Below are 27,292 nucleotides of genomic sequence, written 5' to 3'. Positions count from 1 at the left end.
TCTAAGCTTGTGTGGGACCTCTACATTCTGGAAACCTCCTGGGTGGGATAACACTGAGTTCATTGCGCACGAGTTGAGGTTTGTGTCTGTTGCAGTGCTATGTATGCTATGTACTGGGCTATCCTTGGAGATTTCCTCCCTGTGATCCAATTACTGGCTAGCCTCAAAGTCCTTCACCAGTCAATCATTGCTGCTACTGTGCTTCTCCTTAAACTTTTTCTTGCCATTCACTGCCATGTTTAGAATCTCACCCCCAATTACCAACATTTAGGAATACTGCTAGCAGCCTCTTGGGACAGATGAGGACTGAACGCAGTGGTAGTGCAAGCTGTTAAAATTTTTAACTATGAACTATATATAAAAGAATATTGGAGCAGGTCATATGCAGTATCATTTTCCACCAGCACTCAGTTCCAAGTGAAATAACATCATCATTACACAGCTCCTAATGCACATACTCAGAAATATTGATGAAGAGTATTGGTACAGTTAAGTACCATTGCCTTTCCACAACAGTATCACTTCAGATTGAAGTCTTGAAGGAATATAGATGAGAAAAGCGGTAATAGTTTGAAATGTACTAAGGCATTAAAACTGGAGATGTAGTGGAGCAAATAACTAGCTGAAGAAAAGTTCTGGTGAATGGAAACTAGAGAGTAGAGATTTTGCTAGTAAAGCTGTAAGTTAACTGGGAAAACCAACTTCTTCCCAGGGAAGGATACATAAAAAGATAACATTGAGGCATGGAAGGGCATGTTGCTGGTAGGTAACACCAGGAAGTGATTAATGATACTTTTATCTGTAACTGATACAATGTGAATAGCAAGACCATGAGGTGCTAAAGAGGTGACATAACATAGGTTGGAGAATCTGGAAGGGAGAGATTAAGGAACGAGATATTAGATAATAATATTGCAAGCTTACAACGTGTCTGTCAGTCTTCTACAACTGCCAGTGTAAAAGCAGTGATTGGATATGGCAAGTGAATAATGGCATAGGAATATGAGAAGGGTATTCAGCCCCTTAAAACTGCTCTATCATTTAAATTAGTCATGGCTAATTTATAACAACTCATTTATAATTTTTCATCAATATTGCTTGATGCCCCTACTTAGTAAAATTCTATTAATGTCAATATGGGTAAACTTTTTTTACATATTTCAGCATTCATAGCCTTTTGGAAAAATACCAGATCTACATTACCTTTGACATACATCACTTGACAAATTACCTATGCATTCTTCATTTGGTGCTGTTCCCTATCCACAAGAAGCTGAAATAAATGTCAATAATGTGTTGTGAAAGAAGCAGTACCCAAAGATGCCATGATGTACATCTTGAAATATGATGGTTAATTCAATAATCTTTCAGCACCAATGTCAGGTGGTGGTCACTGTTGAAACAGTGAAAGAATAGTCACTGGTGAAATAGTGGAATACTGCAAAAAGAGCTAAACTCAAAAACTAACGGATAGACTATCAAGACAAGCCACAAAGTTAAAACACAATGTGAAAACAGTCAAATAAATATTATTGATTTAAGAATAGAAGATTACATGCCAGATAGAACATTTTAATGAGAGAGAATAATATTGAACTAATTGTGACTCTGTTACTGCCCCTGGTGCTATTTGTCTTTGCTCTGATTCCTACTTTTGTACTTTTTTTGATAAGTTTCTCATCAAAAGCTTATTTACTCCTGCAAGAGTAGTAATTTCAGCAGATGTCCATGATGGGGATGTTCCCTGCTCCATATTCCTATGGCAAGATGCTTTTTGTTTTTCTCTGGACAAATTCCTTGCAATAAATACCTGGCAGAATTATAGAAGTTAGAGCTTTGTGTACCCAGTTAACTACAATGTCTGTTATTAGACTTCTCAAAGGCAAACTGCAGAATGATATTTCTTTCAAAAATCAATTTCAAACTTGCTTTCAGACAATATAGCAAGAGTGTTGCAATATTTTAAATATATTTCTTCCTTAACAATGATTAAATTAATTGTTATATATATTCAAAGCTTTAAAAAATTGTCTGAGCTTGATAATGCACTAAAATTCAATGCTATTACAAATGACAAATGTGGAAAAACTTGCCTCCAAATTTGCAGCCAAAGCTGCTGCATATCCAACTGTAATACCAACTATTGACCAGTTATGATGGAAAATAGAACAGCTACTTATAGAGTGGGAAATTGTGAAATTTTATGATGGCTATGAGAAATTCCTCATTCCCTATTAACGCATATTGAAAATATTCAAAATCAAGGCAAATAATTCAGATCCGAGAAAGAATATATTGGAATATCTAAGATCACAAGAAAACAGAATAAAGAACTGCAGATGCCGGAAATCTGAAACAAAAACAAAAATTGCTGGAGAAACTTAGCAAGTCTGGCAGCATCTGTGGAAAGAAAACAGAGCCAGTGCTTTAAGTCCAGTGACTCTCTATTAGAATCTGTTACTGTTTTTGGAACAAAATAAGGTCCACTTGTCAATTAATATTTTCCCTTATCGTCAACCATGTGTAGATAATTGAGACAATTCTTTCCAAAGGGTCACAATGGGGTTGTCTCTTATGACAGTTTCCACTGAATCACAGGTGATTATAACAGCAACTAACATTAGTACCATCTTGGCACTGAAGTTAATACTGGCAGGTGCCACTATGATTCCATTATGCCCAGAACTCAGTTCAAAAACAGAGTGAAACAAATGCTGAAGCTTTAGGATTAGAAGACAGCATTTATTCCATGATTATGCATTGAAATAAAGTGAAATACAATACAGTTTTCAGCATAAATGCATTCTGAGTGCATTTCAAAACCTGAAATAACATTTTCATTCAAATTATCTCAAGTATCTAAACTGTCATTGGAGATGAAATTACCTGAAATGCCTCCTGGAATCTGGCCTGGTACACCTCCTAGAACCTGGCCTGGTACACCTCCTGGAATGCCAGAAGAGGGAAGTTACAATCATGAAATGAATTGATTATCGACAACCTAAAATATTAAAGAGATGACTATTGAGTCAGTAGATAGATTAGTTTTTCTTCACAAGTTAGAAATTCTGGAAATAATTTCAGAAGATTAGAAGGTTGCAAATGGAACCTCACTATTTTAAGAAAGGAAGGGGAGAATAAACTACAGAGAACTATAGATCTGTTAATCTAACATCAGTTACAGGCAAAATGCTAGAATCTATAAATAAAGGATTCAATAAGACACTTAGAAAACTAGATCAACGCCATGTCCTCAATTTTCTCATACATGGGTCTGCGAATACTCCTGCATGACTGCAAATGGAATAATGTTCCCATATCATAACCACTGTTGGTGAGTTTTAGGCAGCTTTCTTCTGAGAATTAAATGCATCATAAGACATGGTTGGGATATCGGTATAAGAGGTTTATAGATCTTGCTTCTGCATTGGGTACTTCCCTTTGGTTCTAATCCCTTGACTGAGAGCTCATGCAGTTATAATTTTCAGTTTTTGTTTTGGTTCTCTCAAATATGTATGTTTGCCCTAAACACATACATGTAAAAACAGATCTCAATGCCTCTCATTTGTGTTGCAGGTTCTCTGCAAGACGTTCTTCTGCAAGTCAATGTTAGAGAAAAGGATGATTATTAACTTTTTATTTGATTGATTCACTTTCTAGACAACAATTTTATCCCATTCACAGCAGATGGTAGGTAGCATTTGTTGCTCATCCCCAATTACCCTTGAAAATGTGATAACTTGGTGGTCCACTCACATTGGTGTTCGAAAGTGAGTTCTGGGATGTAGCTTCAGTGATTGCGTGTGACTTGGAGGAAACTTTGAAAGTGGTGGTGATCCCGTGATCCTATTGCCTTTGTCCTTCTCAGCGGTAAAGGCTGAAAGGTTGGAAGGTGCTATTAAAAGAACCATGGCAAATTGCTGTAAGTGTAAATTTACACACTGTTGCTGCAGTGCTTTGATAATGTGGAGAATGAATGTTTAAAGTGGTGCTGAGTCCTGGATGGTTTCTAGGTTCTTGAGTACTTGGGATCTTCATTAATTCAGGCAAGTGGAAAGTGCTTCATTACACTCCCTTTTTTTTACCTTCTAAATAGTAGAACAGGTGTGGGGTGTCAGGAAGTGAGTTAGACATCATAGATGCCCCAGCCTCTGACTTGCCCTTGTACAAAGATTTATGTTCCATGCACTAAGTGCTGGGTTGGGAATCTTCAGGGTGACTTACTGTGACTCACTTGAGAGGGAAAGCTTGTTGAATCAAGCCTTGATACTGAAATCCTGCCTGACTGGAAGCCAATCATAAGTCAGCAGTTTCTAGGTCCTGAAGATCACTGCAGAAGATCCAGGCAAGAAGGTAAGTGTTGGGTTGGTAGGGGTCATGGATAAGGGCAAGAGCTGGACATCAACAGTTATTTCCTTCCTCTCTATTCCTGTCCCCAGTTGATCCAAACTGAGGAAAGTGAAATATCTCTCCTGACCTGCTAGGCAGGCAGGCGTATTTCTCCAGTAAAGAAAACTACCACTTTTTTCCCAGCCATTAATTTGTCCATTGGCAACTTGAGGCCCTTGGGTGGTCATTAATTCACCATTTTAGGTCCATTAATAGGTGCTGAGTCAAGGTCACCCATGGATTTTCTCACCCAGCCCCTAATTGATGAGATAGATGAGGTTCTCTCTGCAGCTAACATGCCCAAAGATTTACCTTTTTCACCACCTCCAGGGAGGCGATAATCATGACTGCAGTATATATATAGCTAGTCCAGTTAAATTTCTTGTCACTACTAACGCCCAGAATATCACGATCTGATTTGAAACTGCCATTAAAAATACTTAGGTTGAGCATGCATCCATTTTGAATGGGTCAATCAAATTATTAAGGGTAATCACAGATATTTCGATCTTTTCTTAAAATGTAAAGCTGTCCTGTCTCTTCTGCTTTCTGACATCTTATGTATTTCTTAGCACCTGACTTTGGAAACAGGCTATGGTTCCTGAAATAATACTAAGGATACTCATGCGATACAGTTATATTGTTGTATCACTCTAAAATGATTAAGGAACAATATTGTTTTGTATTTTTGTCTCTCTCTCACACACATACACAACACCACTTGTTATTGCATTACAGCCACTGTACCAAAGCATCATTGTATGATTCTGCACCACACTGATGATGGAATAGTATTTAATCAGCTAGGATGGTGCCATCTTCTCCAGCCTGATTAAGAATTAATTTCTGGGCAGCAAAGGTCCATGATCAATTGATGTCAATGAATGCCCTCAACTTGCCATTTAGTTGAGTGGGATCCACAATTCTCTACTCACGCTTGGGAACAATTACTGGTCCTACGCACCACTAAGTTGGCTTAGGCACTGGTGATATGACTTTGCTTTTTAAACAAGTGAAAGTTCATTTAGACTGCTTTTCCTAATCATGAATGAGGTACTTTCCTTGGAGTGTACAGACAGATTGGCTTAGTACCTTGTTGCAGACTAGTGTAATGCTCCTGTTTCAGCTTTCCTATGCCTCTGCATAAACTTGGAAATTCATAGTGAAACTCTCTTTCATATTCAACATAAAGCAATACCTCCACTCTAAGAGACACAGCTGGGTGTATACATTTTGAATTAGCAACAGCATTCTGGTTCTTCAATATGGACAGAGTTTCACTGATCTTTCATGTTCTATGTTTGGTGGTAAACTGACCAGCTGCCTGTAGATCTGTGCCTTCGAGCCTTGTAGTTTGATGCTTTTGGGTTAAACATTCACTGATATTAACCATTGCAGACTTTTAGCACCCTTGTACTGAGTTTCAATTCAGTATTAAATCCTTTCCTCTGCAAGTTGATACTTCGGAACTTCTCCCAGTTCTTTTTGACTTCAAGTAATGTTGGCTGAATTTGTTCACATCTATTCTTAACTACTTGGATTTATTTCTTGTTTTCTGGACTTTTCCCTTAGTGGACCTTGTTTTATGTTTCTGTGGTCATGTCGTAACTGATGATCTGCAGTATTTTCTGAAGTGCTCTACTTTTTCATACTGATAGCACTTAGCACAAGCATGCTGGACACGCAGTGTGCTTGTGCTGTTGTCTTGAACTCCTATGCCTTGTGGACAGGCTTTTGACAGTCATGAGGTGAACTGTTCACTATAGCATTCTTAGTTTCTGATCTGTCCTTGTTTCCATAAAGCTTACATGGTTAGAATAAATTACTTACAGTGTGGAAACAGGCCCTTCGGCCCAACAAGTCCATACCGACCCACCGAAGCGCACCTACCCAGACCCATTCCCCTATGTTTACCCCTGCACCCAACACTACAGGTAATTTAGCATGGCCAATTCCCCTGACCTGCACATTTTTTTTGGATTGTGGGAGGAAACCGGAGCACCTGGAGGAAACCCACGCAGACACGGGGAGAATGTGCAAACTTCACACAGTCAGTCGCCTGAGGCGGGATCAGTTCAGTTTCTGGTCAATGGTAACACCAAGAATATTGATAATGGGAGACTCAACAATGGTAATGCCATTGAATGACAAATGGTGATGAATAAATTCTGTTGTTGCAGATGATCACTGCTGGAACTTGTGTGCTGCAATTATACTTGCTACTTGTCAGCCCTAGCTTAGACGTGATCCAGGTCTTGCTGCTTACGTATCTGAAGATAGGATAGCGAAGGATGGCCTATCTATCTGCAAGGAAAAAGGAACATGCATTCCAAGGTCTCTTTGTTTCACAGCACTCCCCAGGAGCTTAACATTAAGTATACATGTCCTGCCCTCCTTTGCCTTTCCACCTCAAACATTCTTTCTACATACTGGACCCAGTTCTTAATGAGTCAAGCTTCGCAGAAAGAGACATGATGTAAGAAATGCCGAAGATGACTGTTGCAAGCAAATTTCTTCAGGATCATGTTTTACTCCCATCACCACGGAAATAACTCCACAGAAACCAATATTCTACCAGCAGGTCACCCTTTATTTATACATGAACATTCCTTGACTTTCGTACTGCCTGACTCAGAGTCAGAGTCAGGTACCAGATGTCAGCTTTTCTGATGTGCACCATATTGTATACATCAGCCAGGTGTCCCTGATTGGATCAGATTAACTGCCCCAATCATGGAACTCATATTCTATGATGTCCAGGTGACTGACCTTGTGCAGTCATTACAGTGTATTTTGAGGAGAGTTTAAAGATTAATCACTCACATTCTATGAAACTTATACAGAATGACTTGGTAGCTACAACTAAATGGGCAGCCAGAAGTGAGGCTATTTATTTTACATTTTACACAGTCAGCAAAGAACATCAATGTTGAAGTAACCCAGGAGCATTCCAACAATTTGATCTCATGTGACAACCTATTAAAGGTCTTGGATTAATGACATCTCTAGATAATGCAAATCTTTTTACAGCCAAAATAATTAGAGTCATAGAACCATAGAGCTGTACAGCATGGAAACAGAACCTTCAGTCTAACTAATCCAGGCCGACCAGATATCCTAAATTAATCTAGTCCCAATTGCCAATATTTGACCCATATCCCTCCAAACTCTTTCTATTCATTTTCTCATCCATTTTAAATGTTTAATTGTACTAGCTTCCTCTTCTACCACTTCCTCTGGCTGCTCATTCCATACACAGAATTCCTTCTGCATGAAAACGTTGCCCCTTATGTCTCTTTCAAATCTTTCCCCTGTCACCTCAAAACCATGTCCACTAATTTTGGACTCCCCTACCCTGGGGAAAAGATCTTGCCTATTCATCCTATCTATGCCCCTCATAAATTTATTGGGTCTCCTCCAGCCTCTGATGATCCAGGGAAAATAGTCAGCCACCCCCAGTAGCTCAATCCCTCCTACCCTGGCAATATCCTGTAAATTTGTTCTCAATCCTTTTAGGTTTTACAATATTATTCCTATAGCAGGGAGACCAGAATTGAATGCAGTATTCCGAAAGTGGCTTAACCGACATCCTGTACAGTCACAATATGACCTCCTAACCCCTATAATCAATGCACTGACCAATAAAGGCAAGCATACCACATGCCTTCTTCATTATCCTCTCTCACTGCAACTCCACTTTCAAGGAAAATTGAACTTACACTTCAAGATCTCTTTGTTTAGCAACATTCCCCAGGACCTTACCATTAAGTAGATCAGTCCTACCCTCATTTGCCTTTCCACCTCACATTTATCTAAATTAAACTTCATCTGCCACTCAGCCCATCCAATCTGCAAAATTATTTCAATTCACTCAGTGCAAGTACAGACCATTAACTAATTTACAGTATTTTGGTTAACAGGGTCCAACTGGATAACACAATATGGAGAGACATAAAACTTTTGATAGTGAATTACAATTGGAAAAGGCATGGAGCAAAGATATTGTGTGACGTAATAAATGGGGAAATCATAGACCAGGAGAACAATTCTCCATTCTTCACAAAATTTTCTTAATGAATCTTTTGTCGTATGCAGGACCATCTGAATCAAAAATCATAAAACCCAAAAACCCCCAAAAAATCCTTAAGCTTGGAAAAACATGGTAAATATGCAGTAGCTAGAGAAGAGGAAAAGACGAAAGTGCTGACTTGTCAAAGGATGTGATTCCATGATAGCTTTGCTCCCAGAGCCTTCGATGCTGTCTTTAAGGCCAAACCCAAGGAAAATAAATTGATGGGTATTCATTGCACTGGCAAGTTGACAATGCACTTGATCACAATGTTACAGAGCATGGAGGAGATTGACTGCATTTACAGTATAACGTGAGCAAAATGGAAAACTACAATTATATATTAAAACATTCCAACAGATTGCACTGCAAAACTAGCAATGATGATTCAATTCAGCTCATCATCATGAATCTAAAATGCTAATACCCAGCGGTCAATCTAGCTGAAAAGTTTCCTGAAACAGTTCTTGATGCATCCCATGAAGCTAACTCTGATAGACCTCCTGAAATGCCAGAACAACTTACAACCTTAAAATGCCAAATAAACCCATCAGATGATCGAACTTTTGGTTTCAAAGGCATCGTAGTATTATATTCATTTCCTCCCATGAAGCTTAAACTGCTGGTTTCATTTTCTGTAAGAACATATGGTGAAATGGACGTTCAAATTAGTTAATTCCTTGACTGAATTAATAGCAATGTCGTGCAGAAAGGAACAAGCTTATTCTGTCATTTGGATGTGATATTTAGATTGGTGGTCATGTTTTTGTTTGTAAATGTAATGTTTTCTAAGGAATCATCCACTGTACACCTTTTTCAATAGTAATTCACTCTCAAAATTATGTCTCTCTATGTGCCCATTTTGTTTTATCCAGTTGGATTGTGTTAACCAAAATACTGCAAATTAATTTTTTTTAGTACTTTTACTGAATTGTATGAAACAATTTTGCATGAGAATTTTGCTGTATTGTTCTTCACATACATTTAGATTTGACATGAACAAATGAGCGGGCTATGTATAGAGCATGAAAATAGTGCTTCAAAATGTAGTAGCAGTTGCATGTGGCACGAAACACCATGGAGGAAAATTATTTAACTCCTGAACATATTCAAGGCTCAGTTAGACAGATTTTTGATTCACATGGAAGGGCACAGACTAAAGGGCACAGACTGGAAAGTGATATTATGGATAAATTCAGATCAGCAATAAAGGGATGTACATTTTACTTGAACATCTGCTGGGAGCTGCAGCATAAAATGAATCTGCCATTGGACTGAGTGAAGAATGACTGACCATGTTGGAATGCAGACATGCATGGAAGGTCTTGGCGAAGGCTTTGAAAAGGAGAAATGAATGCGTAATTCTATCATGGCAGCAGGAGATACTCAACAAAAAACAAAACATTTTGAAAGCAGTCAGAACATACAGTTGTAGAGGCCAATAACCTTGTTCTACAGTATGCATAATGGTCAGAATCATTGAATGCATCATCAAATGTTATTTTATGTATATTGTCAATAGCCAATGTCACTGTGAGGACCGCACAAACAACAGGCATTCAACCCATCAAGATTGCTTCATCATTCAATTAGATCTTGGTTGATCAGCTACCTCAATGTCACTTTGCCAGTCATTTATAGATATCCATCGTTCTGTCTTGAACATGTTGAGCTTACACAACCTCCTGGGATTGTGAATTTGAAAGATTCACCACCTTCTGAGTGAAGACATTCTTCATCACCACAGACTTAAATGACTTACTCCTTAACCTGAGATTAGATTCCCTGGTTGTACACTCATCAGCCAAGGAAGCATCATAGTTACACCTATTATGCCTTGTATGTATTTTGTTAGCACCAATGAGATCATCTCTCATTCTTTGAAATTCTAGAAAGTACATGGTCAGTTTTCTCAATCACTTCTCATAAGACATTCTCGTCATTCCAGCGATTGGTCTGGTGAACCTTACTGCATTCTCTCTGTGACAAGTATATCCTTTCTTCGATCTCAGGCTTACTGAGGCTCTATATAACTGCAGCAAGACATTTTTAATAAACTGCTTGTGATGAAGGTTAGCATAACATTCACCTTCTTTATTGAATATTGCACCTACCTGTTTTACCTAATTACTATTACCTAATTACTATTCCTAATTTCTTTCAGTTCCTCAGTTTTGCAAGTCCATCTGTCTCTGAACTCAAACAGGGCAAGTTAACCTCATTTGTATTCCAAAGATATGCTTCTCTATAGCAGCAGTAAACCAGTCCTAATATGGAACATAACACACTGTCAGCAGAATCCCTAAGGTAGCACAGTTTTACCTATTGAGAAATTGCAACACAATAGTGGGTATGGACCCCGAGAGAGGACTCTACTTCCTCAAACATCATGGCTTGGGAACGAGAAATGAAAACAGACTACTTGAGCTTTGCTGCTACTAGGAATGTTGTGTAACTAACACTTCTTTCAGAGCAAACCATGTCACAAGCTGTCCGGAAGATATCCAAGGTCAGGGTATTAGTACAAACTAGAACAGTTGAGTAGATGTAAATCTCTGAACACAATTCTTATTACACACAGCTATCGTATCACTTAGAGATATCAACGACTCCCTGGTCTACATCGGAGTTAAGATGTAATCCTTTAAGTTTTTTAATTCAATGCAGTAATATCATTCCCACAATTTTCAAACGGCCTACTCAGACCAAAACTGGCAGTTCTTCAACTTGACTGAAGTGGACTTCCATGCATTCACATGCACAAAAGCAGAATAGGACTGACATTGAGACACATTCGATGCTATACTGTCACTATCTGGAAAGCAAGCATGGAGGCATTCCGACAATGATGGAATCTGCAATTGAAGCTAAGGCATACCCGTTTCGTTAATTAAAAGACCGAACCCAGGGTAAAGATTCTGAATGAACTCAGAACTGCTGGAAGTCAAGGTGTATGGACTAGATAGATGATGCGCCAATGACTATTGGTTACATCTTTTTCAGAATAACCACAGTGACTGCTATTGTTTGGGCAATGCAGCCTGGGTTTTGAAAATTTACACCTTTCATTACATATTAACCCAGCAACTTGTAATATTTTCAAAATTACATGTATCATTTGTCATGTTCCTCTTTTGTTGATTTACAGATTAAAATGTCATCCATGTGACATAAGGGCATAATACCATCGAATGGGCCATGTGACCCCTTGAGCTTGCTCCGCTATCAGTAGGGTCATGGTTGATCCTACTTTCCTCATGTCCATTCCCCAAAATGCTTGATTCCCTTACTAATTAAGAATTTAACTATCTAAGCCTTTGCCCCCACAGCTCTCTGTGGCAGAGTTCTAAAGTCACTGAACCCTCTGTAGAAGAAATTCCTCTTCATCCTAGTCTTAAATTAGTACCCCTTTATTCTGAGACTATGTCCTGTGGTCCTGGACTCATCCATGAATGGAGACGTTCTCTCACCGTTTATCCTTCAGGATTCTATACATTATTTCTCATTCTTCTGCACTCCAATGAGTGAAGTCCCAAGCATTTAGCCTTCGCTCATAACACAATTTCTTGATAAGATCCTAGTGCATCTTATCAGAACCGCCTTGAATGAAATAATAACTTTTCTTAAATAAGGAGATCAAAACTGCTCACAGTATTCCAGCTATGGTCTCACCAGCAGCCGGTACAGTTGAAGTAAGACTTCCCTACTCATTTACTCCAACTCCCTTGAAATAAGGTCCAACAATCCATTATCCTTCCTAATTACCTGCTGCACCTTAATGCAAGCTTTGTGTATTTTATGCACAAGTAGCCACAAGTCCCTTTGTGTTGCCACAGTTTTTCCCCATTTCATGAATACAGATGTTTTGTTCTCCCTCCCAAAATAAACAATTTCACACTTTCGCATATCATACTCCATTTGTTAACTTTTTTCATCATTTACTAAACCTGTCAATATCTCTCTGTTAACTTTGTATCCCTGTTGCAATTTGCCTTTCAACATATTTTTGTGACATCTGCACATTTGGTTACATTACATTTGCTGCCTTCCCGTGACCAAATTTGTTCCATATGTTGCCTTCCACATTTCCTGAGATTTTGGAAACTGTCCTTTGGAAACATTCTGATGCAGCTGTGATTCTAAAAAGATAGATAGTTGAAACAACATTACCCTTTAGGACAGCACGGTGGCTCACAGCACTAGGGACCTGGATTCGATTCTCGCCTTGGGTGACTGTCTGTGTGGAGTTTGCACATTCATCCCGTGTCTGCGTGGGTTTCCTCTGGGTGCTTCAGTTTCCTACCACAGTCCAAAGATGTGCAGGTCAGGTGAATTGGCTATGCTAACTGTTAGGTGCATTAGTCGGTTGGGTAGGGGAATGGGTCTGGGTGGGTTACTCTTCAGAGGGTCAGTGTGAACTTGTTGGGCTGAAGGGCCTGTTTCCCTACCATAGGTAATCTAATCTAAGGATTATGATAGTAGTTAAAAGTTTGAACTCCTTATCTATTGGCAATTGATAGGTTCTGCTGTTTAGTCCAGCTTGAAGACTGTGCGAACAATTTTAGTTAGGTTCTCATCAACAGACACCATTAGGTGTATCTATCATTGCAATACATTATTGAAATCTGTCAAGTCATGTAAATTTTAACGGATTCACTCAGTTTGGAACTAATACTATAGCAGACCACCATATGGTCAATTCAGTAACTGGAGAAATAGTTTCTTGCTGAAACATCACTGTGATTTCACTTCTTACCGTCTTCAGAAGTGAGTGAGAGACATTCCTGGTGTAAACAAATATAATGTATTTGGCACCTTCCTTTTGTGTGATATAGTATGCTGTGTTTATACAGTTTTCCCTGATGTCTGAAGGATTTCGAAAATTGTCTCAAATGTACTTGTTCCTGTTTGTTGACTCTTTCCACTTTAAGGGTGAGGTTCAGACCTATACGTGCTTTCCTTCTTATCAGTGTGCATGGCTAGTTATGAATTTCAGACAATGTTTCTGAAATTCCTCTGCATTTATGCCTTAAAGCTGCATTCTTCAAATGGAATGTTCGAAATGGTCTACTCCTGCTCCAATCTTTCTAAGCCTGTGTGGGACCTCTACATTCTGGAAACCTCCTGGGTGGCATAACACGGAGTTCATTCGCACGAGTTGAGGTTTGTGTCTGTTGTAGTGCTATGTATGCTACGTGCTGGGCTGTCCTTGGAGATTTCCTCCCTGTGATCCAATTACTGGCTAGCCTCAAAGTCCTTCATCAGCCAATCACTGCTGCTACTGTGCTTCTCCTCAAACTTTTTCTTGCCATTCACTGCCATGTTTAGAATCTCACCCCCAATTATCAACATTTAGGAATACTGCTAGCAGCCTCTTGGGACAGATGAGGACTGAACACAGTGGGAGTGCAAGCTGTTAATATTTATTAACTATGAACTATATATAGAAGAATGTTGGAGCAGGTCATATATAGTGTCTTTTTTCCACCAGCACTCAGTTCCAAGTGATCTAACATCATTACACAGTTCCTAATGCACATACTCAGGAGATATTGATGAAGAGTATTAGTACAGTCAACTACCAATACCTTTCCACTACAGTATCACTTTAAATCCAAGTCCTGGAAGAATTTGGATGAGAAACTTGTAGCAGTTTAAAATTTATTGAAGCTGGAGGTGTAGTGGAACAAATAACTAGCAAAAGAAAATTTCATATGAATGGAAACTAAAGAGTAGAGATTTTGCGAATAAAAATATCAGTGAATTGGGGGAAATCAAATTCCTGGTGTAAGCAAATATAATGTATTTGGCACCTTCCTTTTGTGTGATATAGTATGCTGTGTTTATACAGTTTTCCCTGATGTCTGATATGGATCCATAAACAGATAACATTGGGGAATGGAAGGGAAGGCGATTGTAGGTAACAACAGGCAGTGATTAGTGATAGTTTTATCTGTAACTGACACAATGTGAATAGCAAGACCACATGAGGTGCTAAAGGGATGATATGACAAAGTTTGGAGAATCTAAAAGGGAGAGATTTAAGGAACGAAATGTTAGGTAATAATATTGCAAGCTTCCACCGTGCCTGTTAGTCTTCCACATCTACCAGTGTAAAAGCAGTGATTGCCATTATTCACTTGTCATATCCAATGATCAAACATAGGAATATGAGAAGGGCATTCAGCCCCTTAAATTTGCTCTCTCACTTAAATTAGTCATGGCTAATTTATAACAAATCATTTATAATTTTTCATCAATATTGTTTGATACCCTTATTAAAATTTGATTAATATCATTTTGAGTAAATTTTTACCTATTTCAACATTCACAGCCTTTTGGAAAAATACCAAATTTACACTATCTTTGACATACATCACTTGACAAATTACCTATACAGGGTAAAAACAATGACTGCAGATGCTGAAAACCAGATTTTGGATTAGTGGTGCTGGAAGAGCACAGCAATTCAGGCAGCATCTGAAGAGCAGCAGCAAAATCGACGTTTCAGGCAAAAGCCCTTCATCAGGAATAAAGGCTTCATCCCCTCCCCACTCACCTATTGTACTCCATGCTACTTTCTCCCCACCTCCACCCTCCTCTAGCTTATCTCTCCATGTTTCAGGCTCTCTGCCTTTATTCCTGATGAAGGGCTTTTGCCCGAAACGTCGATTTTGCTGCTCCTCGGATGCTGCCTGAACTGCTGTGCTCTTCCAGCACCACTAATCCAAAAATTACCTCTTCATTCTTCATTTGGTGCTGTTCCCTATGCACAAGAAACTGAAATAAATATATCAATATTGTGTTGTGAAAGAAGCAGTACCCAAAGATGCCATTATGTAAGTCTTGAAATATGATGGTTAATTCTAATAATCTCTAGGTACAAATATCAGGGGGTGGTCACTGTTGAAACAGTGAAACAATGGTCACTGTTGAAATAGTGGAATACTGCAAAAAGAGCTAAACACAAAAACTAACTAATCGAGTATCAAAACAAGCCACAAACATAAAACACTCTTTGAAAATAGTCAAATAAATATTATTGATTTAAGAATAGAAGATTACACGTCAGATAGAATATTTTAGTGAGGGAGAATAATATTGAACAAATTGTGACTCTATTACTGCCTCTAGTGCTATTTGTCTTTGCTCTGATTCCTATTTCTGTACTTTTTTTGACAAGTTTCTCATCAAAAGCATATTTACTACTGCAAGAGCATGTTATTTCAGTCTATGTCCATGATTGGATGTTCTCTGCTCAATTTTCTTATGGCAAGATGCTTTTTGTTTTCCTCTGGACAAATGCCCTGCAATAAATAACTGGTAAAATTATAGAAGTTGGAGCTCTGTGTACCCAGTTAACTACAATGTCTGCTATTAGACTTCTCAAAGGCAAACTGCAGAATGATATTTCTTTCAAAAGTCAATTCCAAACTTGCTTTCAGACAGTATAGCAAGAATGTTGCAGTATATTAAATATATTTCTTCTTCAATAATGATTAAACTCATTGTTACATGTATTTAAAGCTTTAGAAAAATTGTTTGTGCTCGATAATGCACTAAAATTCAATGCTATTACAAATGACAAAAGTAGAAATACTTGCCTCCAAATTTAGCAGCTTTAGCGGCTGCATATCCACCTGCAACACAAAGTATTGACCAGTTATAATGGAAAGAAGAACCGCTACATATAGAGGGCGACATTGTGAAATTTTATGATGGCAGTGAGAAATTCCCCATTCCTCATTAGCCGATACTGGAAATATACAAAATTAGTGCAAAAAATCAAATCCAAAAAAGAAATTCTAGGAATATCTAAGATCAGAAGAAAACAAAGAACTGCGAATGCCAGAGGTCTGAAACAAAAACAAAAATTGCTGGAGAAACTCAGCAAGTATGGCAGCATCTGTGGGTAGAATACAGAGTCAGTGCTTCAAGTCCAGTAACTCTTTATTAGAATCTATTACAGTTTTTGGAACAAAATGAAGTCCACTTGTCAATTAACAATATCCCTTAGCATCAAGCATGTGTAGATAATTGAGACAATTCTTTCCAAAGGGTCACCATAGGGTTGTGCCTTATGACAGTTTCCATCGAATCACAGGTGAGTATTATAGCAACTAACACTAGTATCATCTTGGTGCTGAAGTCAATATTGGTAGGTGCCATTATGATGCCTTTATGTCCAGAACTCAGTTCAAATACAGAGCAACAAGAATGTTGAAGCTTCAGGATTAGTGGACTGGATGTATTCTATGATAATGCACTGAAATAAAGTGAAACACAATACAGTTTTCAGCAGAAATACATTCTAAGTGCATTTCAAAACTTGGAATAATATTTTCATTCAGACTATCTCAAGCATCTGAACTATCATGAGAGATGAAATTACCTGAAATGCCTCCTGGAACCTGGCCTGGTATGCCTCCTGGAACCTGGCCTGGTACACCCCCTGGAACCTGGCCTGGTACACCTCCTGGAATGCCAGAACAGGGAGTTACATTCATTATATGAAATGATTATCTACAACGTAGAGTATTAAAGAGATGGCTATCGAGACAGTAATGTGTGAGTGGATTTTCTTCACAAGTTATAGACTCTGGAAATGTTCTCAGTAGATTAGGAAGTGGCAAATGGAACCTCACTATTTTAAGAAAGGAAGGGGAGAAAAAGAATAGAGAACTATAGACCTGTTAACCTAACATCAGTTGTCGGCAAAATGTTAAAATCTATAATAAAAGGATTCAATAAGACACTTAGAAAACTAGATCAACCTCATGTCCTCAACTTTTGGATATGCAGATCTGTGAATACACCTGCATGACTGCAAGTGTAATAACATTCCCAATTCATTACACTGTTGGTGAGTTTTAGGCAGTCTTCTTCTGAGAATTAAATGCATCAATAAGACATGGTTGGGATATTGGTGTAAAGGGTTTATAGATCTTGCTTCTGCAGTGGGTACTTCTCTTTGGTTCTAATCCCTTAACTGAGAGCTTATACAGTTGTAATTTTCCGTTTTAGTTTTGGTTCTTTCAAATATGTATGTTTGCCCTATGCACATACATGTAAAAACAGATCTCAATGCCTCTCATTTGTGTTGCAGGTTCTCTGCAAGACATTCTTCTGCAAGTCAATGTTAGAGAAAATGGTGGTTATTAATTTTTTATTTGATTGATTCACTTTCTACACAACAATTTTATCTCATTCACAACAGATGGTAGGTAGCATTTGTTGTTCATCCCAATTATCCTTGAAAATGTGGTAACTTGGTGGTCCACCCACATTGGTGTTAGAAAGGGAGTCCTGGGATGCTTCAGTGATGGTGTGTGATTTGAAGGAAACTTTGAAGATGGTGGTGATCCAGTGATCCTATTTCCTTTGTCCTTCTCAGCGGTAAAGGCTGAAAGGTTGGAAGGTGCTATTAAAAGAACTGTGGCAAATTGCTGTAAGTGTAAATTTACACATTGTTGCTGCAGTGTAGAAAATGAATGTTTAAAGTGGTGCTAAGTCCCGGATGGTTTCTAGCTTCTTGAGTACTGCCGGGAGCTGCATTAATTCAGGCAAGTGGAGAGTGCTTCATTACACTCCCTTTTTTTGCCTTCTAAATAGTAAAAAGGGTGCGGGGAGTCAAGAAGTGAGTTAGACATCATAGGTGCCCCAGCCTCTGACTTGCCCTTGTACACAGATTTAGTGTTCCATGCACTAAATGCTGGGTTGGGAATCTTCAAGGCAACTTACTGTGACTCACTTGAGTGGGAAAGCTTGTTGAATCAAGTCCTGCCTGACTGGAAGCTACTAGCCAATCATAAGTCAGCAGTTTCCAGGTCCTGAAAATCATTGCAGGAAATCCAGGCAAGAAGGTAAGTGTTGGGTTGGTAGGGGTCAGCAGGGGTCATGGACAAGGGCAAGAGCTGGACATCAACAATTGTTCCGTTTCTCCCTATTCCTGTCCCCAGTTGATCCAGACTGAGGAAAGTGAAACATCTCTCCTGGCCTGGCAGGCAGGCCTATTTCTCCAGGAAAGAAAACCACCACTTTTTCTTTTTCCCAGCTACAAAGATGATGAATTGGGCCATTGGTAACTTGAGGCCCTTAGGTTGTCATTAAGTCACCATTTTATGTTCCTTAATAGGTGCTGAGTCAAGAAGGTCACCTATGAACTCTCTCACCCAAAAATTAATTGCTGATATATAAGAGTTTCTTTCTGACGCCAACAAGCCCAATGATTTATCCATCCAGGGAGGCAATAATCAGGACCTCAGTTTGACTCTTTTGGGTTAAACATCCACTGATTTTAACCATTGCAGACCTTTAATTGATACTGAAACAACCACCCTTGTATTGAGTTTCAATTCAGTTCTAAATCCTTTTCTCTGCAACACGATACTTCAGAACCTCTGCTACTTCTCTTTGACTTCAAGTAATGTTGGCTGATTTTGTTGACATCTATTCTTGACTTCTCTGATTTATTCATTTTCATTGGTTTCTTGTTTTCTGGAAATTTCGCTGAGTGGGACTCGTTCTATGCTTCTATGGTCATGTAGCAGCTGATGATCTATAATATTTTCTGAAGTGCTTTACTTTTTCATACTGATAGCACTGTGCTTGCGCAGTTCCCTTGAACCCCTATGCCTTGTGGACAGGCATAGGGGTTCAAGACAACAGCATAAGCACGCTGTTGAACATGACTGCATTCTTAATTTCTGATCTGTTCTTGTTGCCATAAAAATTGGCTGGTTAGTTCAGTTCAGTTTACGGTCAATGGTAACAGCAAGGACATTGATAATGGGGGATTCAACAATGGTAATGCCATTGAATGCTAAATGGCGATGAATAAATTCTGTTGTTGCAGATGCTCACTGCTGAAACTTGTGTGCATGCAAATCTACATGCTACTTGTCAGCCCTAGCTCAGATATGGTCCAGGTCTTGCTGCTTATGTATCTGAAGATACACCTTCTTTGCTATCCTGTCTACCTGCAAATCCACTTTCCAGGGAAAATGAACCTGCATTCCAAGGTCTCTTGTTTAGCAACACACTCCAGGAGCTTACCATTAAGTATATAAGTCCTGACTCACTTGCCTTTCCACCTCAAACAAACATTCTTTCTACATTGGGCCCAGTTCCACAGAAACCAATATCCAACACCAAGTCACCCTTTATTTACACAAGAACAGTCCTTGACCTTTGTACTGTCTTACACAGAGTCAGGTACCAGATGTCAGCACTTCTGACAGTCACCATTTTGTATACATCAGCCAACTCTCCCTGATTGCATCAGATTAACTGCCCCAATCAGGGAACCCATATTCTATGATGTCCAGCTGGCTGACCTTGTGCAATCACTGCAGTGTATTTTGATGACAGTTTAAAGGTGAATCACTCATACTCTGCAAAACTTATACAGAATGATTGGGTAGCTATTATTAAATGGGTAGCCAGAAACTACTGTTTCCATCAACTCCAAATGATCTAATTCCATCACAATGTCTTCAGAGCTGCGGCTAACGTTTGCCATTTTACACTCAGTCACGAAAGAGCATCAACGTTGAAGTAACCCAGGAATGTTCCAATATTTTGATCTAATGTGACAACCTATTAAAGGTCTTGGATTAATGACCTCTCTATATAATGCAAATATTTTTACAGCCAAATTAATTAGAGTCATAGAACTATTGAGCAGTACAGCATGGAAGCAGACCCTTCAGTCTAACTCATCCATGCGAATCAGATATCCTAAATTAATTTAGTGCCATTTGCCAATATTTGACCCATATACCTCCAAACTCTTTTGATTCATTTACTCATCCGGGTGCTTAATTGTTTAAAATGTTTAATTGCACTAGCCTCCATTTCCAACACTTCCTCAGGCAGCTCATTCCATATACACAACACTCTCTGCATGAAAATATTGCATCTTACGTCCCTTTCAAATCTTTCCCCCTCACCTCAAACCTATGCCCTCTGGCTTTGGACTACACTATCCTGGGAAAAAGACTGACTATTCATCCTATCCATGCCCCTCATGATATTATAAGGTCTCCCCTCTGCCTCTCATGTTCTATGGCCAACCTCTTCAGCCTCTCCTTGCAGCTCAAACCCTCTAACCCTGGCAACATCCTTTTAAGTGTTTTCTCAACCCTTTTAAGTTTCACAATATCCTTTCTATACGAGGGAGACCAGAATTGATCGCAGTACTCTGAAACTGGCCTAACTGATGCCCTGTACAGTCACAACATTACCTCCTAACCCTCATACTCAATATACTGACCAATAAAGGCAAGCATACCACACACCACTTTCACTATCCTGTCTCACCGCAACTCCACTTTCAAGGAAAATTGAACCTGCACTCCAAGGTCTCTTTGATTAGCAACATTCCACAGGAACTTATCATTAAGTAAATCAGTCCTGCCCTCATTTTCCTTTCCATCCCACATTCATCCAATGTGATAACACCTCACATTTATCCAAATTAAACTTCATCTGCCACTCAGCTCATCCGATCTGCAAAATTGTTTCAATTAATTTAGTGAAAGTACGAAACATTAATTAATTTACAGTATTTTGGTTAATCGGGTCCAACTGGATAACACAAAATGGGCATAATTTTGATAGTGAATTATAATTGAAAGAGGCATGGAGCAAAGGTATTGTGTGATGTAATGAAATGGGAAATCATTTGAATGGAGAAAAATAGAACAGGAGAACAATTCTCCATTCCTCACAAAATCTTCTTGATGGATCTTTTCTAGTATGCAGGACCATCTGAATCAAAAATCATAAAACCTAGAAAGATTAAACAAAAAATTACGGTAAATGTGCATGAAATGGAGCAGAGAAAAATACATCACAAGTGCTGACTTGTCAGAGGATGTGATTGCATGATAGCCTTGCGCCCAGAGCCTTGGATGCTGTCTCTGAGGACAAGCCCAAGGAAGAAAGTTGATGGGCGTTCATTGCACTGGTAAGTGACAATGAGCTTGATCATAGTGTTACAGAGTCTGGAGGAGATTGACAGTATTTACAGTATAATGTAACCAAAATGGAAAACTACCATTATATGTTAAAACATTCCAAGAGATTGCATTGCAAAACTAGAAATGATGCTTCAAGTCAGCTCATCATCACGAATTTAAAATGTTAATAATAAGTGGTCAATCTACCTAAAAAGCTTTAGGAATGATTCTTGGTGCATTCCATGAAGCTAATTCTGATAGACCTCTTGAAATGCCAGAACAACTTACAACCACAAAATGCCAAATAAACCCATCAGATGATTGAACTTTTGGTTTCAAAGACATTGTAGTATTATGAAGATTACCTCCCATGAAGCTTAAGCTGCTGGTTTCATTTTCTGCAAGAACATACGGTGAAATGGAAGTTCAAATGAGTTAATTCCTTGACTGAATTAATACTAATGTCGTGCGGAAAGGAATAAGCATATTCTGTCATTTGGATGTGTGGTCATGCCTTTTTGGAAATGCAATGTTTTCTAAGGCATCGTGCATTATATGCATTTTTCAATTGTAGTTCACTCTTAAAATTACTGTCTCTCTAAATGCCCATTTTGAGTTAACCAGTTGGACCCTGTTAACCAAAATACTACAAATTAATTATTTAGTACGTTCACTGAATTAGATGAAACAATTTTGCACGAGAATTTTACTCTCCTGTTCTTTCTATACATTTAGATTTGAAACTAACATATAAGTGTGCTATGTATGGAACATGAAAATAGTGCTTCAAAATGTAGTAGCAGTTGCATGTGGCATTTAACACCATGGAAGAAATTTATTTAACTCCTGAACATATTTAAGGCTCAATTAGGGCGGCACGGTGGCACAGTGGTTAGCACTGCTGCCTCGCAGCGCCAGAGACGCTGGTTCAATTCCCGCCTCATGCGACTGACTGTGTGGAGTTTGCACGTTCTCCCCGTGTCTGCGTGGGTTTCCTCCGGGTGCTCCGGTTTCCTCCCACAGTCCAAAAGATGTGCAGGTCAGGTGAATTGGCCATGCTAAATTGCCCATAGTGTTAGGTAAGGGGTAAATGTAGGGGTATGGGTGGGTTACGCTTCGGCGGGTCGGCGTGGACTTGTTGGGCCGAAGGGCCTGTTTCCACACTGTAATGTAATCTAATCTAATCTAGACAGAGTTTTGATACACAGGGAAGGCACAATGCTAAAGGGCACAGCCTGAAAAGTGATGTTATGGATATATTCAGATCAGCCATAACCATGGTTGAACAGTAAAGGAGATTCAAGGGTCCAAAAGGCTTACTTCTCTTATTTCTTATGCTCTTATGTAACAGATGGAAGGATCGTGACTTCTGACTCACTCACAATCATTCAGTGGAATGTACACAGGATGCCAACTTTGAGATAACTGCTTGTTATAATGATTACCATGTACAGCCTGCACTTCCTGAACAGTTTACTAACTTCATGCATCAACGGCAGGCCAAACATCATTACAACCTGGCATTGATTAACGATAGGAGAAAATGAGGACTGCAGATGCTGGAGATCAGAGCTGAAAAATATGTTGCTGGAAAAGCGCAGCAGGTCAGGCAGCATCCAAGGAGCAGCAGAATTGACGTTTCGGGCATAAGCCCTTCTTCAGGAATCTGATTAAAGATAGCCTGCATGTCTTAAAGAGATGTACATTTTACTTGAACATCTGCTGGGAGCTGCATTACAAATGAATCTGACATTGGATTGAGTGAAGAATGACTTACCATCTGGGAATGTAGTCATGCATGAAGATCTTGGTGAAGGAGTTGAAAAGGAGAAGTAATTGTCTATGTCTATCATGGCAGCAGAAGGTATACGAGAAAAAACATTTTGAAAGCAGATGGAAAATATAGTTGTAGAGGACAATGACTTCGTTTTACAATAAGTATTATATCAAGACCAGTGAATGCATCATCAAATGTTATTTTATGTATATTGTCAATAGCCAATGCCACTGCGAGGACCATATAAACACCAGGACATTCAATCCATCAAGATTGCTTCCTCATTCAATTGGATCTTGGCTGATCAGCTACTTCAATGTCACTTCGCCAGTCATTTCGAGATATCCATCAGTTCTGTCTTGAACATGCTCAATGTTTGAGCTTCCACAACCTCCTGGGACTGTGAATTCCAAAGATTCAGCACCCTCTGAGTGAAGACATTCTTCATCAACCCAGAATTAAATAGCTTACTCCTTATCCTAAGATTAGTTTCCCTGGTTGTACACTCATCAGCCAAGGAAACATTGTATTTACACCCACCTAATCATGCCTTGGATGTATTTTGTTAGCATCAATGAGAGCATTTCTTATTCTTTGAAATTTTAGAAAGTACAGGATCAGTTTTCTCAATCGCTTCTCATAAGACAATCTTGCCATCCCAGGGATTAGTCTGGTGAACCTTGCTGCATTCCCTTTGTGACAACTATATCTTTTCTTAGATCTCAGGCTTATTGAGGCTCTATATAATTGTAGCAAGACACTTTTAATAAACTGCTTATGGTGAGCATTAGAAAAACATTCACCTTCTTTACTGAATATTGCATCTAGATGTTTGTGACTCTCGATCAAGTACACTCACTTTTCTTTGGACACTAAGATTCCTCATGTTCTCACCGTTAACATGTTTTCTGTCTTTCTGGTTTTCCTTCCAAATTTAATTCTCATTCATTCACATTACTCGGCACTCTATTTGTTATGTTCTTGCCTGTCCAAGTAATTTATATTACCACTAGTCTACATCATCAGAAAATTTGGAAATATACCCACATCCAAATCATTTATATATTATGTGAATGGCTGTGGCTGTAGCGCTGATCTCGTGGTACCTACTAATGACAGCCTACTATCCTGATAATAACTCATTTATTCCTACTGTGAATTCTGTCTGTTAACCAATTTTGAATCCATACCAGCATAGCATACCCAATCCCTAAATTTTGTTTACTAACTGTGTGTTTTGCTTCTTATTTGGAATTTTATGAAAATCCAAAAATATGATTTCCACTGGTTCTGCTTTATCTATTCTGCAAGTAGCAGCCTCAAAAAACTTCAACAGGTTTTTCAAACATGATTTGCCTTTATAAATAAATGTTGACTTTTAGCATTATACAATTTTAGTGTCATTATCTATGTGTCCTGTTACCACACCCTTAATAACAGATTCTAATATATTCTATATTGTGAACATCCAACTACATGTCTATGGTTATCTAATCTTTCTCTCCATCCCTTCTGGGGTCACATCTACTACTTTCCAGCATTCAGGAAGTTTTCACAATTTATAGAATTTTGAATGATGAATGAACCATATCATTATCTCTGAAGCCATCTCCTTCAATACTCTGGAAAGTAACTAATTGCGTCCAGAGGATTAATCAACCTCAATCCAGTTAACATTTCAATATTATTATTTCTAATTTCTTTCAGTTCCTCAGTTTAACAAGTCCATTCATCGCTGACCTCAAACAGGGCAAGTTAACCTCATTTGTATTCTGACGATATGCTTCTCTATAGCAGCAGTGAGCAAGTCCTATTACGGAACACAATACATGGTCAGCAGAATTCCTCAGGCTGCACATTTTTACCTATTGAGAGATTGCAACACAATAGTGGGTGTGGACCACGAGAGAGGTCTCTGCTTCCTCAAACATCATGGCCTTGGAACTATAAATAATAACAAACTACTTGAGCTTTGCTGCTACCAGGAATGTTGTGTAACTAACACTTCCAAAGCAAACTATACCACCAGCTGTCCAGAAGATATCCAAGGTCAGGGTATTGATACAAAATAGAACAGTTGGAGTAGATGTAAATCTCTGAACACAATTCTTATTACACACCAAAGCACTTAGTGATATGAACCAGTCCCTGGTCTACAGAGTTAGGAGGTAATCCTTGAAGTTTTTTAATTCAACACAGTAATGTTATTCTCAAACAGCCTACTCAGACCTAAGAATGTAATTCTTCAATGGAACTGAAGTGGACTTCCAGGCATTCCCATGCAGAAAGTGCTAAAGCAGAATAGAACAGACTGTGAAACACATTCTATGCTGCACTGTCAACATCCAGAAAGCAAGCATTCAAACGTTCTGACAGTGATGGAATCTGCCATTGAAGCCAAGACATATCAGTTTCATTAATTAAAAGACAGGTCCATGACTAAAGATTCTGAATGAACTCCGAACTCCTGGAAGTCAAGTTCTATGGACTAGATGATGTGCCAATGACTGTTGGTTACACTTTTTTCAGAATAACCACAGTGACTGCTATTATTTGGACAATGTAGACTGGGTATTAAAAATTTACACTTTTTACTAAATATTAACTCAGCACCTTGTAATATTTTCAAAATTACATGAATACATTATCATGTTACTCTTTTGTTGATTTAAAGATTAAAATATCATCCCTGTGACATAAGCCCATAATATCATAAGAATATGAACAGGAATGGGCCATGTGCCCCTTCAGCTTGCTCCACTATCAGTAGGATCATGGTTGATCCTACGTTCATCATTTCCAATGCTCTGTCCATTCCCCAAAACCCCGATTCCCTTACTGATTAAGAATTCAACTATCTCATCCTTAACCATACACATGGACTCTGCCCCCATAGCTCTTTGTGGCAAAGTTCCAAAGTCACTCAACCCTCTGTAGAAGAAATTCCTCTTCATTCCAGTCTTAAATTAGTGCCCCTTTATTCTGAGACAATGTCTCCTGGTCCTAGTCACTCTCATGAGCAGAAACGTCCTCTCACCATTTATCCTTAAGAATTGTATACATTTCAATGAGATGATGTCTCATTCTTCTGCACTGCAATGAGTGAAGAGTCCCAACCTGGTGCAGATGGGATTCTAAAAGGTAGCTAGTTTAAACAATAATATCCTAAGGATTATGATAATAGTTAAAAGTTGAACTCCTTACTTACTGGCAATTAATGGGTTCTGCTGTTGTGGCCAGCTTGAAGAATGTGCTGTTCACAACGTTAGTTAGGTTCTCATCAACAGACACCATTGGTTGTATCTGTCATTGCAATACATTATTGAAATCTGTCAAGTCAGGTAAATTTTAATGGATTCACTCAGTTTGGAAATAATACAAAGCAGACCACCATATGGTCAATTCAGTAACTGGAGAAATAGTCTCTTGTTGACACATCTCTGTGATTTCACTTGTTTACCCTTTCAGAAGTGGTGAGAGACATTCCTGGTGTAAACAAATAAATGTATTTGGCATCTACCTTTTGTGTGATGCAGTATGCAGTGACAATACAGTTTCCCCCCTGATGTCTGGAGAATTTTTGAAATTGTCTCATAAATATACTTGTTCCTGTTTGTTGACTCTTGAAGTTCAGACCTACACAAGCTTCTCGCTTATCAGTGTGTATGGCTAGTTATGAACTTCAGACAGTATTTTTGAGATTTCTCTGCATTTGTGCCTTAAAACGACATTCTTCAAACTGAATGTTCTAAATGGTCTACTCCTGCTCCAGTCTTTCTAAGTCTGTGTGGGACCTCTACATTCTAGGAAGCTCCTGGATAGGGTAACATGGAGTTCAATGCTCACAAGTTGAGGTTGGTGTCTCTTGCAGTGCTATGTATGCTAGGTGCTGGGCTGTCCTTGGAGATTTCCTCCCTGTGATCCAATTACTGGCTAGCTTCAAAGTCCTTCACCAGTCAATCACTGCTGCTATTGTGCTTCTCCTCAAACGTTTTCTTGCCATTCACTGCCATTTTTAGAATCTCATCCCCAATTATCAACATTTAGAAATACTGCTAGCAGCATCCAGGAGCTGGGGACAGACAAGGACTGAAC

The 27,292-nt window shown here is 38.8% G+C and overlaps 1 protein-coding gene across 7 annotated transcripts in view; it reads right to left on the bottom strand.

Annotated features, from left to right (window-relative positions):
• LOC122564109 (elastin-like) overlaps positions 1–27,292 on the bottom strand; it is a 286,762-nt gene that overhangs the window by 152,292 nt on the left and 107,178 nt on the right. For all 7 annotated transcript variants that reach the window (XM_043718676.1, XM_043718680.1, XM_043718675.1 and 4 more), the window contains exons 13-15: positions 16,851–16,934; positions 16,063–16,098; positions 2,887–2,946 (exon numbers count right to left, since the gene is read on the bottom strand). In XM_043718676.1, coding sequence (XP_043574611.1) covers positions 2,887–2,946; positions 16,063–16,098; positions 16,851–16,934 — 180 coding nt within the window. The remainder of the gene's footprint in view (positions 1–2,886; positions 2,947–16,062; positions 16,099–16,850; positions 16,935–27,292) is intronic.

Source organism: Chiloscyllium plagiosum, chromosome 28 (genome assembly GCF_004010195.1).
Source record: "Chiloscyllium plagiosum isolate BGI_BamShark_2017 chromosome 28, ASM401019v2, whole genome shotgun sequence".
Classification (NCBI taxonomy): Eukaryota; Metazoa; Chordata; class Chondrichthyes; order Orectolobiformes; family Hemiscylliidae; genus Chiloscyllium; species Chiloscyllium plagiosum.
The sequence above is the reverse complement of the archived record's forward strand: the minus strand, read 5'-3'. Positions and strand labels throughout refer to the sequence as shown.